This window comes from Mustela nivalis (genome assembly GCF_964662115.1).
Source record: "Mustela nivalis genome assembly, chromosome: 4".
Lineage (NCBI taxonomy): Eukaryota > Metazoa > Chordata > Mammalia > Carnivora > Mustelidae > Mustela > Mustela nivalis.
The window spans coordinates 117047665-117064578 of record NC_139023.1 but is presented as its reverse complement, the minus strand read 5'-3'; the positions used below and the strand labels follow the sequence as shown (position 1 = coordinate 117064578).

Below are 16914 nucleotides of genomic sequence, written 5' to 3'. Positions count from 1 at the left end.
TGGATTTTTAGTTGTAATCGCTTTGGCAGATAAGCAAATTGTGAGCCAAATAAACTGCTAATGAAATTAGCACCATTTATTTTATTTAAAAATTTACTTTTCCCCTCAATAAGAATTATGTTAATGTTAAAAATATTTAATGCGTGCAATGGTTCCAAACCTTACATTCCTTATTTGGAGTGTATCAGACTTGGGCCTGCAGTGGGTGATTGCTTCTGTCTCTGTTAGCTGGTTACTTTACTTCTAGAAACAGAATATCAAGACAGTTGGAGGAAAAGGGGCATCTGGGTGGCTCAGTAGGTTAAGTGTCTGACTTCAGCTCAGGTCATGATCCCAGGGCCCTGGGATCCAGCCCTGCAATGGACTGCCTACTCAGTGGGGTGCCCATTTCTCCTTCTCCCTCTGCCTGCCACTCTCCCTGCTTGTGCTCTCTCTCTCTCAAACAAACAAACAAACAAACAAATAAATCTTTTTTAAAAAGAGGACATTTGGAGGGAAAAAAGAAATTAACATGTTTCCCTGGATTTGCATTTATGTAGATTTTATTAGGGCAAAACTGGGAATCTTCTCCAAGCATATTCTGAAATTGACAATGGAAAACAGATGGCTTATAAGTTTACTAAATGTATAGAAAACCCAACATGGAGCTAAAAGCTTGTCAGAGATAAACTAGATCAGAGTATTTATACATTGAACATTAAGAATGGGCACTACCTATTTTTATTATGGGGATTCTAGGTCATGTTCTGTTATAAATTTTATCTTCAGTTTTTGTTGTTGTTAAATTTTTTTAAAACTAAAGGAACTAAGAAGACAGGCTTTGGTTCTCATTTCTCAGAGAAAGTGAAGAATATACAGTAAAGGATAATGTATACTAATATTTAAACTGAATAAATATTTACTGTCAGAAACTACTTGTAATAACTTATACAGCAAATCAATGATCCAGGGTTCAGAAGTGAGGTAACTCTATAAGAGGTTGACCTTTTTTGTTTTTCTTTCTGATTAATTTGGATGAAAATACTTTGCAGAGTATAGATCTGAGCTAAATTTCTGACTACAGAGATTTCTGTACACAAAGGGAGTTGATCCTTTTTCCCCGTGTAGTTTTCTTTCACCTGGCTTAAGTTCATTATTATTATTATTTTTTTACATAACTATATATAAAAGGATGAATAGAGTGGGAGAAAATAAAAAATGCTTTAATGACAATATTCCAAAAATACAATTTAAAAATTCTCAAAAGAATGAGATAAAAATCCTTTGAGTAACATGGAAAATCAAAGTGTGCTGTCTCTTTTTCTTTTCGCAGAATATAATCTTTCTCAGCTTTGATTTCTGTATTTGTTAAAAAGAAATACAAGTGTGTATACTTAGTAGCTCTGAGGTCTTCACAACTCATATCCTACAGTTCTGAGAAACTCACGATTGAAATTATTATTTTTTTTACAAAGCAAGAAAAAGAGATGTGGTATTTCCTAATTGGTTACAAGTAAAAATTTTATAGAATTTTTACTTACCACAAGACCATCTTGGTTTTCACTGAGTTCAGAAAGTTTGGAACTGGATTTCTGACGTTTAGGTTTGCCCCGTTCTCCAATGTAACCAGAAGTATTTTCATACAATTTTTCCACTTCCTGAGCATTCAAAATACAATCTTCAAGGCTGTTGAACCCAGATGGAATATTTTCTTTGTTGACAAGTCCCCTTCAATTAAAAAAAAAAAGCTTAATTTTAAAAGGTAAAAGGGACATTTTAATGACACTGTCACTGTATCACATGGGAAATCAGGAGAGTGCCCAGAAATTCCAGTTTCCCTCTTTGATAAAAATCTGAGCACTGTGCTACTCCTAAGACCACTTGGTGCCAAATAAATCACATTACAAGAGAAATTATTCCTAGAGGCAAACTGGCAAGGACTCTGTTTCTACCAATGAACAACTTTTGAGGTTGTACCCAAAGTAATTTATATTCAAACAAGGAGAACAGTGCAATCTTACAAAAAAATTTCCTATTATTAACAGATTACACACACACACACACACTCTCTTTAAAGATTTATTTATTTATCTGAGAGAGAGAACTCGCATGTGCATGGGGGCAAGGGCAGAGGGAGAGAGAGAATCTCAAGCAGACTCCCTACTGAGTGGAGAGCTTGACACAGGACTCCATTTCATTACCCTGAGACCATGACCTGAGCTGAAATCAAGAGTTGAATGCTTAACTGACTGAGCCACCTAGGATCCCTGCTACACACACATTTTATAATATAATGTGTGGAGAAAAATCTGTAAAGGAAATATGATGTCTTTTTTTCCTTGAATGGAAAAAACTGTTTTCCCAAATGATAAAGACAATTTAGCACAGTAGAAAAGCATTAATAACAAACTCTTGACTGCATTTGATAATCTTGATAGAAACAGTATAAGTTAATAAAAACTGTGGAATATAAAGCATTTTAACTGAAGTATGGATTTGTCATGTCCCAGTACAAGGAATTTTAGGATGTAAACTAACTGGAGGTCCTTCATGACTTAGTGTTTTTTTTTTTTTTTTAAAGTTTTCATTTATTTGTTTAGCAGGGTAGGGGTGGGGGAGAGAGAGAGAGCACAAGCAGCAGGAGCAGCAGGCAAAGGGAGTCGAAGTGGGTCTTGATCCCAGGACCCTGGGATCATGACCTGAGCCGAAGGCAGTGGCTTTACCAACTGAATCACCCAGTGCCCCGTTCATGACTTAGTTTTAGAAGCAGATGTGAATGCCATAACTACAGAATTTAATCACTTAATATTCTTGAAATTGTTCTGAGTATTTTAAACATTTCCTTAAGGAGTTTTCATAAACTTAAATTACTTAGCAAACTACATCAAAGGACAAATTAAGCCATCAGGGCAGCATAATGGCATGCCCAGGTATAACTGAGTAAGGTCTCTCTCCCTTATGGTAGGACTGAGTGAAGGTAACACCCTAACCACTTATAGCTATATTTTGAAATAAATGAGCTCTAAAGAGCAAAGCAGATGACTATATTTTACCATCGGTTCAACCATATACAAAAATGAAATACCATGTTAAATATTTATTCTGCCATCTAAATTCACATCCTATCTTAGACGGGCTTCTCATGGAGGCAAAACTATGAAATAAATATGATCCTAATATTTTCAAAGTTATAATATCTTTGGTGATTTTTAGCACTCCATATTCAATTTAGTCTTATTTTATATACTTTAAATGTAAGTATATGTACTTAGTGAAATTATAGAAAAGATTTATGCAACAAATATTAGAAATACCCCAAGTATAAAATCACAAAAGGACAAGGAAGAGCAGACAGGGACTAATACGTACTCGTGCAGACACTCTTCAAGACACCTTTCTATGGATGGCTGGATGAATTTGGTCTCAACTTCAAAATTAATTGCTCTACTATATAAATTCTATGTATCACTCTTCATACTTCTAACCCCTGTGGTATACATCCCATTAAAATATTTTTCATGGGGAGGGTTTATGTTTGAAAGCAATTATGACAGTATTGTGTTTCCCCCCGAATTCCTCTGCTGAAGCCCTTACCATCTGTTAATGTGATTGTTTTTGGAGACAGAGCTTTTCCAGAGGTAATTAGGCTCAATGAGGCCATAAGGTGGGTGCTCTAATCCAATTTAGCCTCTCACTTTTATCTAGAGTTTCTTCCCCATCCCTACAGACACACTTAATGTTCTGGCTATACTCAACTATTTACCATTCCCCTAATACAGCACTGTTTTGTTTGTTTGTTTTTTCCTTTTTCTTTTTTCTTTTTTTACTTTGAAGTTGGAATTTAGTATAGTATTTATATAACAAATATGTACAAATTTCCAGTTTATTGTATTTTGGACAGCTGTTCTAATAAGAAGAGGAGGAGGGCCACCTCATAGCTCAGTTGGTTGGCTGCCTTCAGCTCAGGTCATAATCCCAGGGTCCTGGGATCAAGTCCCCCATCAGGATCCTTGCCCAGTGGGGAGCCTGCTCCTCCCTCTGCCTGCCACTGTTCTGGCTTGTGCTTACTCACTCTCTGACAAAGAAACAGATAAAATATATATTTTTAAAGATTTTAATTACTTATTCGACAGAGAGACATAGTGAGAGAGGGAACAGAAGCAGGGGGAGTGAGAGAGGGAGAAGCAGGCTTCCTGCTGAGCAGGTAACCTGATGCGGGGCTCCATCTCAGGACCCTGAGATCATGACCTAAGCCAAAGGCAGAGGCTTTAACCCACTGAGCCATCCAGGTGCCCCTTGACATCACTGAAATTTGACATGAACTCAGATCTCTGGAGCCTCTCACTTTTATCTAGAGTTTCTTCCCCATCCCTACAGACACACTTAATGTTCTGGCTATACTCAACTATTTACCATTCCCCTAATACAGCACTGTTTTTTGTTTGTTTGTTTGTTTGTTTGTTTTTTCCTTTTTCTTTTTTTACTTTGAAGTTGGAATTTAGTATAGTATTTATATAACAAATATGTACAAATTTCCAGTTTATTGTATTTTGGACAGCTGAAACCATTTTCTTCTCACCTAACTACCCTTTGCTTTTAAGAAAAATACTTAATATAAATTTTTCACACATACAGAGGGGACACTATCAATATACCCATCACCAAGAGTCATTTCCATGCACCTGCCAGATGGCGAGTTTTTTAATAAATAAACTGAACCCCTCTGCATAACGAATATATTGCTTAAACTCTGATATCTTTATGATAGCAAATAATAAGCCTGATCAATCATTTGCACTAAAATGAAATATTTATAGTCTTAGTCTATCTCCTGTACTTATTTCAAAACTCTGCTCTGATGACTTTAGTACAGACTTCATTGACCTTAATCTTACTCTGAAATGTGGTTATCATTGGCTTCAAGGATATATATTTTTTACTTGGTTGCAGCTTTAAGTTGTTAGGAGGCACAGTAATAGACAAAAATACAACAAATTTCTAATTTTTAAAAACTCTTTTGAACCATTCCATACAGTTAACAGTTTTGACTAGAATAAAGCCTAGCTTAGAATAAAGCCTACCTTTTAAGCAAAGCCTGATGAAAATCTTAGATAAATGAATCAATTATATGTAGGTATATACTAGGAAAAAACATACTTACAATAGGCTATGATAATGATTCTCAAATTCTGCACAATCAGTGATATATCATTATATCTCCTGAGGACAAACTGGAGAGGACCTTCATGGGGACAAAAATAGTAAGGTCTGGAGCCCTGAGATAAGGGCCATCTCCCCCCCCACCCAGACCTGGTGAGCTCAGAGAGGCAATTCAGTGTGGACTGGGAGTTGAAGAGAAAGGACTTTCAAGGCGTGTTAATTACCTAGCGTGTCAGATCAGGAAGACAACATATGCCTAGGAGGCTGAGGCCAACAGGGAGCATAGGAAGGGAACTTCTGAGTGTCCAGACCACGCACCAAGGAAAAAGTAACAGTGAGACTATAAGTTACCATGGCCACACACGGTTTGCAGCCCGAGATTTACTCACTCAGTGTCCAACTCTTGTCTGACCATAGTGAGTGACCAGCATGAGCAGTGAAAAGAAGAATGGGAAGAAAAAAAAAGAAGAAAAGAGAAGAAAAAACAAGGGGAAGGTTAGAGTTTCTCAGATTGTTAGATTAGTTGGTTTCTAATGTTCTTTGTCTCCTTTTGTTCTCCTGATATTGATAGTAGAATATGATCAAGAGAACTTAGAATAGAAACATACCTGGACGTGGGAAACTCTGAGTTCTGCAGGAAAGGTACTCTATGTTCCATATTTTTCTGCTGCCTGTTCATTTGGACCTTACCCCACTGTGCTGTTCCCTGTTGCCGCCATGCACCCACCATCAACAGTACCACCGTCTGCTCAGTTCTCTCTCTTGTGCTTACTACCACTTTCAACCTCTGCTTGCTATCCCTCTGTCCAAACAAAGAGGGTGGAAAGCATGATGTCGTGACACACTAAGGATATTTTAAAAATACAATGTGTTGCCACATACTATTTGGCAAAAAATGAGACAGAGGATAAGAACAGTATTAAATAATTTGTACTTGCTGTGTAGCACAATATAGGCAGTACATGGGCTAATTATACTCCTAAACATTTTCTGTAAAGCTTAGTCAGGAGCTAATTTTAAATGTAAACACCTCCTGTATTATAATTTTTCTATTTTCTGAAGGTAATATTATAGCACTCCTTCCTATCCAACAGCCCCAAGGCAATTTTTTTTTTAAAGTGCTGCTTAGATCACTTAAAAAGTCAGTGGTCTATATCATTGATACTGCTTTATTTCTAAAATCACATTTGCTAGCATGTCACTTAAACAACTTCATGATATGCAACATGGTGTTTGTTTATACCACTTATCTTTGGCGTCTTTCTTTAAGCACAAAGAAGTTTCCTCTCCCCCCACAGCCCTAAGATTTTTGATGTGCATTATGAATCCAGGTGAAAAGGAATGAGGGGGACTAGGATCTGATTTACTCTTTGACATTTCATCAGGAGTTCAAAACAATAGCTTTAGAGAGACTAAATGCTATAGTAGATAAAAACAAACTTAAAACTTTCAGGAAAAAATACATGAATGTAACTTTATTTTCTTTGACGTTTAAATGATGACTACTGAAAAATACAGAAGATTAATTGTTTATTTGTATTTTATCAAATCCTCTAATGGAGACTAAAGTTACTTATGATACTATTCTTGAAATTCACACTGTGGGAAAGCTTAAAATTAGTCATTATGATAATAAAGAACTTGAGCATTTCTTCTTCTGATTAAACTTAAGCTCTACCATTCTGACACTGAAGTGTAGTCAACTATTAGAGTATTATGGTGATATTCTAGTATTCACCAGGCCAATATAGTAGGGAAATCTGTTGATTTCACAAGTTAGTTTAACAACCAAATGAAAGTTGTCTAATAAGGAAAAAATCAGCCTGTGATGGCTGGGGCCAGGGTGCAGTCAGCTGGGTACCTGACTCTTGGTTTCTGCTCCTGTCAGAATCTCTGCTCAGCAAGAAGTCATCTTGGGCTTCTCTCTTCCTTTACCCCCCACTCCCACCTGCAACACACGTGCACACACGCTCTCTCTCGCTCAAATAAATAAATCTTAAAAAAAAAAAAAAAAAAACAAAAACAAAAAAACAAAACCACCTCTGGACAGGCATGTGGGAGTTTTTTCCTCCAGTGGTTCAGATATCTTCTTCTAAAGAAGATATCTATGAGGAAGTCCTGAAATGTATTAAATCAGAGGTGGCTTCCTACAACACACATTTAGACAACACAAAACATCCAGACCCAACTGAAATGTTCATTTAGTCCCTTACACGTTTCCAAATGTTAGTGAAGTTCAGAATAGTCGAAAGGAAATTTTATAGTTTTAACCTAAATACTGAAATGGGAATGGCTATAACATAGTGACTAATTCAGGTGTGTATTTTTAAAAGGAGAGGAGAAAATGCAAATAAAGCTCTAATGCCAACTCACACGTCTCTGCCACGACGGACTTCATCCTGCTCTTTGGACTGGCGGCGGCGCTGTCTGGCAGACAGGGCCGGAGATGCTGATGATGTTCCCGATTCTGAATCCTCTGAACTTTGGCCTCCAGAGCTGTTAACATCAAAAAGATGCTGTTCTACTGCCGACCGGATGGTTCTTTCCAAGAGTCTAATGAAAGCAGAATACAGAGTCCATCAGGCAGTCAAATTTATCAGTGATTGCCTTTTAAAACTTATATCCATAATTTTGGAATATCAGCATTTCCTACGACAGATCTACCACAGCTTCATGAACAAAGACAGCATATGAGACATCTCGAAATATCTGCATCGTGTGTTAAAAATAAAACCAAAAACCTGACAAATTCTACCAGTTTGATCACTGTGTTTCTCATCTTCGTAGGTCCAGGATGACTGAAATGCTCACAGCAAGCCTAACAACATTTATCAGAGGCATTCAGGAAATAAGGGTCACTTAATATGAGGCAGAATGAGGAAATACTTCTTCCTCATAGAATAATAATAGACCTATTCTTACAAAGGTGAGTTCCGTCAGATTTCATACCAGCTCTGCAGAGGAAGACAGTATAGTTTACAAAGCAAACTGGCACAAATGATTTTATGATGCCTATTATCTATTTAGAATTCCTTTAAGATAGAATTATACAGGCAATAATGCTATTAAAATGGAAGACCTCCCCAGAACAATTACTACTTAGAACAAGAAAATCTTTTTAAACCTCCATGCAATTAAACTGTGATGTAAATAATTGAAGCTGTATTCATACAAACATGTGCCACTAATATGTGTTACTGAAGATGGCAGGGTAGATTTACTTCATCTAACATGAGGAAATATTTAAGCCCAGGGGCTGAAAAGAGTGTATGGTGAGTTAGATAAGGTATCCTTTTTAAAGCTATATAATCTTTTAATGTGTCTAAGCCTTCTTTTTAAAAAATTTTTATTTAATTTAATTTTTTTTTAGTGTTCCAAAATTCATTGTTTATGCACACTCAGTGTTCAATGCAAAATGTGCCCTCCATTCTTTTATCACCACACTACTCAATTCTGGATAAGCTGGTATGGAAAATTCTAAACATATACTCCTCAAATCATAATTTTCTGCACTTGAAAAAAGGATCACATCCAAACTCATCAAACTGTACACACATTAAGTATGTGTAGGTCCTTACATATTAATTTGACTTCAATAAGGGTATTAACATTTTTAAAAAGAACCACATATTTATTTTTAAAATGTTCAGATGGATTTTGAAAAATTTAAGATACTTAGATTTTCCAAATGTAGTTTAATAACAGACACATGGTAATCTCATTAAAACTACTTGAAGACAATGAACAAATATGGTCTAACTTGGACATTACAACTTTTATATTTAGGGGGTCCTGGATGGTATGGCCAGTGGAGTGCCCAACTCTTGGTTTTGGCTCACATTGTGATCTCACGGTTGTGAGACTGAGCCCCAAGTCCTGCTCTGTGTTCAGCACAGGGTCTGCTTAAGACTTTCTCTCCCTCTCCCTCTGCCCCTTAGCCTCCGAAAAATGAATGAATGAATGAATCCTTAAAAAAAGAGAGTTTTTATATTTAGAACTCCACATCCCAATGACTCAAGATTCCCTAATAGTGGTCTATAGGGATGTGAGTGAATTAACATATACAAACAAACCCCACACCTTTTCCAAACTATACAGACAGATAAGAGGTAAAAGCTATTAGGAAATACACAAGCAGGAACATATATATTATGCCTCAGTATAATTCTGGAATCTCTTTAAAATTCACAGAGCTAAGAGAGGTTGGTCCGGCTCTCTCATTGTTTCCTCACCTAACAAAGAAGAAGAAAAACTCCCAATTCATCCTATTAGATCCAAATTCACCCTACTTAGTGCTTCTTTAAATTATTCTCTCTTCTACATTATCACACCTTTTCTCCACTTCCTCTTGATCCCTGTTGATGGAAGATGCCCTAAAAGGTCCATTTACATCTCACAAGGAAGAAAGAGAGGTGGGTGTGATGGAATATCTTTGAGCAAGAAACTATTCACGAACCTTTATCTAGTGCCTAATATAACCAGGCACTTTCCTAGGTGTTAGGGATACAGCCATGAAAATGACAAACAAGGTCCCCATGTTTATAGAGCTTCCTTGGCTATGAGGCAGACAGGTAATAAACGAATCATGAACTTTCAGATAGTGATAAATTCTCTCCAAAATGATGCAGGGAATTGGGAGAAGAACTGTGGGTAGTCAGGGATGGCTTCTTGGAGGAGAGGACACTTGAACAAAAAAGTAAATGGTAAGAAAATGAATGGCCAGGCTAAGAAACAGTGCAAGAGCTCTGGGGCAAATATAAGGTTGGCCTATTCCAGAAACAGAATGTCACGTGGCTGAAGCCTAAGGAGCAATGTAGTCAGAGAGGGAGGCAGGGGCAGGTAACTGGAGCTTAGGTTTTAGTGTACACGCAGCTGGTAGCCTTAGGAAGGAAGAGACATGTGACAGGCATCATCAGTAGGGCACTGTCCCTGCCCTATGGAAAAAGGACTTGTTGCCATCATTGATTTGCTTTTGATTCTGTGTCCCTTTTAGATGGTAAAGTCCCTGAAGGCAGAGCCAGAGGCTTACTTGACATTACACACCTAAAGCTACCCTTGGCGTATCACAGTTATTCAACAAATGTAGGCTGATTAAAAATAAGAAGTAAAGACATTGTACTGCTTTAACCTTTAATGGCATCCTCCGCTGAAAGAGATCTCTCCAGACACGTATTTTGTAAACAGTAATTGACTCTGTCATTATTTTGACTGAAACAAAAATCTTGTATGTTCAAATTGTTAGGCTGTCTCTAGTCACACACCCACACAGAAGCTCAAGCAGGAGCCCTTCTTTAGTCCTCTTCTCTCAGTGGTTTTACAGATCATCATAGGTTGCTTATGGTATTCATTGTCCAATACTATACACCATTAGAGTAGCTTTGTTTCTGTTTGCTAAGTGGGAAAGGGAAACCCAAGTAACTTACTCTCCAGTTGCTGAAACATTGCTGACTTGGGATACATGCGTGCTGTGGGAAAGAAGCACAAAGAAAGTCAGATTAGACAGAGCATGAGACTGTGCACCAAACATCTGAAGGGGCTTCCAGACTGAAAGTATTAGCTAGACTCTCAGTGACCCACGCACAATGTTTAACCCACCTACCGACAGACGCTGACTTTCACTTGTTTCTGGAATTGGAGAATGCTAAGTGTTTATTCCTGAGTCAGTACTGAGTGTTTACTCCTGAACAGTGTCCCCCCTCCCCTTCCATTTTAAAGACATCCATGATGGACTGTTTCAAAGCGACCTTGAAAAACCATCTCTACTCCCCCTACTGGCCCTTGAGCTCCTTCAGCGTCTTTTCATTTACTCAAAATATTACTACAATGCCACTGACTGTCTTCTGCTACCAACTCTACCCATTCCCTGTTCCCTCCTCCTCCACTCCCTCCAGACCTGCAGCCAGAAGAAACTTTCTAAAATTGCTCAGAACAGGTAGAAAGCAGCAGGAACCACAGGGGACAGGGAACAAGCAAGCAACTCTGGCTTCTTTCCTTTTTTAAATGTATCATTAAAAAATATTTTATTTATTTGAGAGAGAGAACATAAGCAGGGGAAGGGTGGAGGGAGAAGCCGACTCCCCACTGAGCAGGAAGCCTGACCTGGGGTTGATCCCAGGACCCTGAGATCATGACCTGACCGGAGGGCAGACGCTTATCTGACTGAGCCACTAAGGTGCCCCTACACAACTATTTCTAAGCCACCTTTCTTCCTGAGTTCCTCGAGATGGAAGAATGCTTCAAGCTCTATGTTTCATCTCAACACCTAATTTATGGCCCCTTTATTGGACACTTATAAATTTCCTCTACTTTTCTGTTTCCTCCCAAACCTGAATTCCTTCAAAAGCATTACAAAGTATTCAGCCTAAAGCGAAATAGTGAAACTATAGAACACTCTATGATAAGCACTCTTGCCTGCCCCCTGTGTTCATATAACCACAATGAGGTTGAGTTCAGTAGCAATTTCAGCTGCATCAATATCAAGATTTTCTCACGGTCTGCCCTCCAGTGCTTAGTCAACTTCTAAATCAAGATTCAAAAGTCTGTTCAAACAAAAAATCTTCCATGCTTGTCACACTATAGGTTTCCCTAATAGATACAACGATTTCCTTTGCTCCACCTTCTTTGTAGAAAACACTTGAAGAAAGTGACAGGGGTTAATGACTGATGCTGATGGCTGCCTCCCAATCACCCCAAACAGCCTTGTATCTACCATGCAATTTTGAACATAAGAACATATTTAGTTTTGTCTTTTTTAAATCTATCTCCTGGGTTTTTCTTCCATGTACATGGGTATTTCATCTCTTTCCACCCAGAATCTAAGTGCTTCAAGGGAAAGTATGCTATTTCTCTTTTTCTTTCATTATACTCTCTACTGTTATCACCACTATCACCACTGTCAGACCCAGCCTACCACTCACTATACAAGAGGTGATCAGCAGACACTCACTTTTCAGCCTAGAGAATTTCCTTAAAAAAGAGCTGTAGCTCTTTGTTCCGGCCACAAACCACAGCCAAATCCCAGAAGAGACACAGAAAATAATGCTACTGTTCACAAGGGAAAGTGATGAGAAAAACCTTTATAAATGAAAGCAAATGAAAAAATAAATGCATTCTAATACTGAGTACTTAACTATGTTTCAGACACTGTGTCGAGTATTTTGTACATATATTTTCCTGTTTGCTGTTTACAATAACCCATTTGGGTAGGTACTATTGTTTTCTCAATTTTCAGTTGAAGAGTTTAGAGGTTAAGTAACTTGCCCACAGTGACAGAGCCAAGTAGATGAGCTGGAATTTGAACCAAGAACGTTTTAGCTCAGAGTCTAAGCTCTTAATCACTACACTAGCCATTCAATCCATTACTCAGTAGAAGAAAAGCTCACTAGAATCATCTTTGTAGATGGAGGCCTGGACTTAGGTATTTTACTTTGCTTTTAATCACAACCATTTTTCTCATCTGCCTCACAATGCCTGTTATTCACAGTGGTTCCCAGATTACACAACCAATAATATATCCTTTGCTCTTCTCTGTCCTTAACTGGAACAGGCAGTCCCTGCTTTTGATGCTTTGTGGCTCACCCTCTGTAAAGTCAACACTGTGTAATTAACTTCTGTATTTCACTTCTCAATGCAGTCACACAGCCTCAGTTTGGGGAGCAGGGCCCATTGGGAATGATGGCTCTGGGGGGACACAGAAGAGGGGAACACGTTTGATCTGATAGATGCTAAAAATATTCCAAAGACAAAGTATAAGCAGTCAATTAGTCCTCCATGCTGTCTCAGAATGAGTAGATGTACACCTTTTCTCCCTTCTTTACACACTTTGACCTGAACTTCTTTTTGCTTATTAAAGCACACACTGATATTTTTATGTTTCTTTGTGGGGAGGTAGGGGGCAGGACACACACACACATACACACAAAAGGTGAGGAAGAAAGAGACAAGAAAATGACCTCAAGCAGAAACAGCTTCTGCGATAACTAAAGCCATGTTGGTGCTTCTCAAATTCTAAAGCATATCGGAGTCATCCAGGATCTCGTTCACTCAGGCTCCGATTCAGCACCTCTAGGTCTCAGGAAGGTGAAGCTTCCTGAGAAGCTGAAATCCTGCCTTTTTAACAAATTCTACAGTGATTCTGATGCTGTTGATTTGTGGAAGACACTGATTAGCAAAGCTGTAATTCCCTGAAACTAAGAGTCTTCAAGACTTCAATTCCTTAGATATCACAATAGCTATTTTTAAACATTCTAATCTAAGTGAAGAGGGTATGCTTTGGAAAACTTACACTAGCATAAGTGAATAAAAGGCAACACATCAAGATTTCCTCATAGCTTAAAGAAAAATGACCTAAGCCATCTAAATTTTTAAAAAAAGATTTTATCTATTTATTTGAGAAAGAGAAAGAGAGCACAAGTGGGGAGGACAGGTGGAGGGAGAGGGAGAAGTAGACTCCGCAATGAGCAGGGAGCCCGACATGGGGCTTGATCCCAGGACCATGGGATCATGACCTGAGCTAAAGGCAGAGGCTTAACTGAGCCATTTTCAGAATGCAAAATAAATGAATAGATTGATGACAAAAGCAAGGAATTAAATCATATTCAATTTTGTTAATATGTTGATCTTAGGTCAAATTTATGATAATTTATAGTTTTACGTTTCTTTAATAGTCCTTTACAATTTTTGGTATACTTAACATGTTCATATTTTCATGTTTTTTAATCAGAGTTTCTCTAAAGAAAGTATTCTGAGAACATGTTCCACTGGGAATCAGAAAAGAGAAGTTCTGGTCTTTGTTCCGCAGTTAATTGGCTGAAATCATGGATTGTTGGTTAGCCTGGCTGTTCTGGGTGGGTTTCTTCACACAGAAAATGAAAGACTTGGCTAGTGGTCCCTGTGGTTTTCTTTTAGCTCTAAAAGTTTACTGCCCTAAAGTTTGAATCACCACAAAAGGTTATAACTGCATATTATGACAGTTTCAGTCATAGTTATGGTTTATTAAATACCAATATAGCTTTGGTCAGGTATCCAGCCACCTGTATAGTTCCTGTGGGATGTGCTTAATAATCCACCAATAGCAAGATTTCTAAGAATATTTAATGACAGAAGAAGGGGCTATTTCCATAGCTATAATTCACTCATGAAGGTAATTCTAAGAAAAACGACAAATGGGCAATAAGCAAATAAGTTAAAGTGAAAAATACAGATTTCCTTTGTCTACAATGGAACTTGCTTTTGTCCTCTGCAGAAAGCGAAGGGAAATGAATTTTTTTTCCGAGCCTTGACTGATCTGATAACAAAGTTTCCTACTTATGCAGTATAAACACTTGAAGATGGAAGTATAACATCATTTCTTAATGTTGATAAAGCAAGTATTCAAAACTGAAAAAAGATAAGTCTCTCTGTGGACTCCAGAGCTAGGGTGAACTTCATGACCCAAGCCTCCTGTGAGTGAGGACACAGCTGCATTCGCTATTGGTACAGTCTTTGAGAACAGATTCTGAGCCTACTCTGCAATATATTCCACGGTATACTTAAATATATTTAGTCTGCATCTCTATTAACCAAACCTAAACTACATTTCTGGAAGCCCCACACGCTCAACAATACTAGTCTATAAATTTGCATGTGATAAGATGCACAGAATGTCTGTTGACAAGTGATTCTTTAATTAGATCTCTCGATTTGAAATAAAGAAATCTACATATAAAAAGAAAGAAATTTCAAGTCTACTAAAATCCGACATCTTGAAGAGGCACGTGTTCTCTTTTTTTATACATTCTCTTACTTCAGTATGTTCTCTTCTGCGGTATATAAATATTATTGTGGTAAAGTATTATTGTTTCAATAGGAACTATTAGGTGAACAGAATTATCCTTTTTTTTCCCCCTCTAGAATATTTACATTTAGTGAGTTTTTAAAAAAAAAATAAGTCAGGATTTAAAAGACAGTTGTGTGATGTTTAATTTGGGCAAAGATGAAGATCGTTGTAACTAATTATCAAAATAGCACGAAGCTCCTAATTTCTTTGTTTAACAGAATATAATATTTTAGTATTATTTTAAAATACTAAAAGTTGATATGCAGCATCAACATTATAAGATGAATCCAGTGTTATTTATTATAGTTATAACAGATTTCTAATTAAAACTTTTTCATTAAAACCATGTCTTCCATGGACAATGTCATACATTAAAAGAAATAGCCCTGATTTTCAATATTTACTACGCTTTAACTTTTAGCTATGATTACGATATACGGAAAGTTAATGGAGCATTTATAGGTATTCAAACTTTGGCAAAAATTGTATTACCTTTTTGTGGTAGTGTTATAGATAGTTTGGATCTAAAAAACGTAAGAGTTTGGCTTAAAAGCATATACTATGCATTAAAAAAAGCATATACTATGCATAGAATACTAGAACATAAATTGAAAACATACTACATTGATATTAGTAGGAGGAAAATGTTTATCCTCAAACTTTTTCAAAACTCATACTTCATATTCCTTTAAATATTAGAACTGTTTTTAAGAAAAAAAAACTATTCTTCATTCCTAGAATATTTTGATGATCTATTAAAATCATTTTGATAATCTATCAAATATTTTCTAAAAAATTAAATAGAGCCTATCAAAATATCAAAATACTTACCTTTTGTATAGCTTTTTGTTCAGGCCCTAATTACTGGAGTTTTCAGTTTTACATATTTAGCATGTTTTTGCATAAAAAAGAAATTCAAAGTTTTAGTTTTTGGACTAAGGTCTTTGTAAAGGAAAATTATGAATGAAATTAAATATTTCACTATAATCATTTAAGATGAGGAAGTTGAGGTTCAGAGAGGTTTAATATCTCATTCAAATTTACACAGTTCTGATTCTATCTCGTGTAATCTGGCTTCAATAAGGACACAATCTTTCTCAAATAATGCTGTTATTCATATAAACCTTTGGCTATACATCTAGTTATTTTCTTAGAGCAGATTATTCAAAGTACTTTTTTGGGTTCAAATAGAATTTTCTTTTCAAAATGTACATTCCAGAAAATTTTTTATTTCTAGATTTTCACGTTTATCAGTATAAAATTCTATCAAGCAGTCTTTAATCTTTTATTTTTTAAAAATTTATTTATTTATTTGATTTCTTTGCCTTTAGAGACGTGTCTTGAAAGAAGTGGCCGATGTCAAAAGGGGATACTGCCTATGTTCTCCTCTAGGATTTTGATGGATTCCTGTCCCACATTGAGGTCTTTCATCCATTTTGAGTTTATCTTTGTGCATGGTGTAAGAGATAAGAGTTTCATTCTTCCATACATAGGTGTCCAGTTTTCCGGGCACCATTTATTGAAGGGGCTGTCTTTTCCACTGGATATTTCTCCCTGCCTTGTTGAAGACTATTCGACCATAGAGTTGAGGGTCTATAACTTATTTATTTATTTGAGAGAGAGAAAGAGGGAGTAAGTGAGGGGGAGAAAAAAGAGGAAAGGAGAGAGAGAATCTCAGGCAGCTCCCTGTTTAGTGTGGAGCCTCATGACCCTGAAATCAGGACCTGAGCTGAAATCAAGAGTCAGACCCTCGACCGCTTGAGCCATCCAGGCACCCTGAACAATCTTTAATTTTTTAAAAACTACTATATCCCTCCACCACAAACTTCAGTTCTGATTATTAGTTTTGTACTTTTCTTTTTGAAGTTTACCAGAGGTTTTTCTATTTTATAATTTTCATTTTTATTCCCAAAGAACCATTTTCTGGATTCAAACATCAGTTCTGTTCTTTTTCCCAC

The 16914-nt window shown here is 36.9% G+C and overlaps 1 protein-coding gene across 24 annotated transcripts in view; it reads right to left on the bottom strand.

Moving 5' to 3' along the window:
* FAM13A (family with sequence similarity 13 member A) overlaps positions 1-16914 on the bottom strand; it is a 360572-nt gene that overhangs the window by 56940 nt on the left and 286718 nt on the right. For 15 of the 24 annotated variants that reach the window (XM_082726581.1, XM_082726582.1, XM_082726583.1 and 12 more), the window contains 3 exons: positions 10563-10604; positions 7513-7692; positions 1521-1707 (listed from right to left, as the gene is read on the bottom strand). In XM_082726581.1, the coding sequence (XP_082582707.1) occupies positions 1521-1707; positions 7513-7692; positions 10563-10604 (409 nt within the window). Of the gene's footprint in view, positions 1-1520; positions 1708-5528; positions 5547-7512; positions 7693-10562; positions 10605-16914 lie in introns of all 24 variants that reach the window. The other 9 variants (XM_082726578.1, XM_082726576.1, XM_082726595.1 and 6 more) reach the window with 1 other exon arrangement.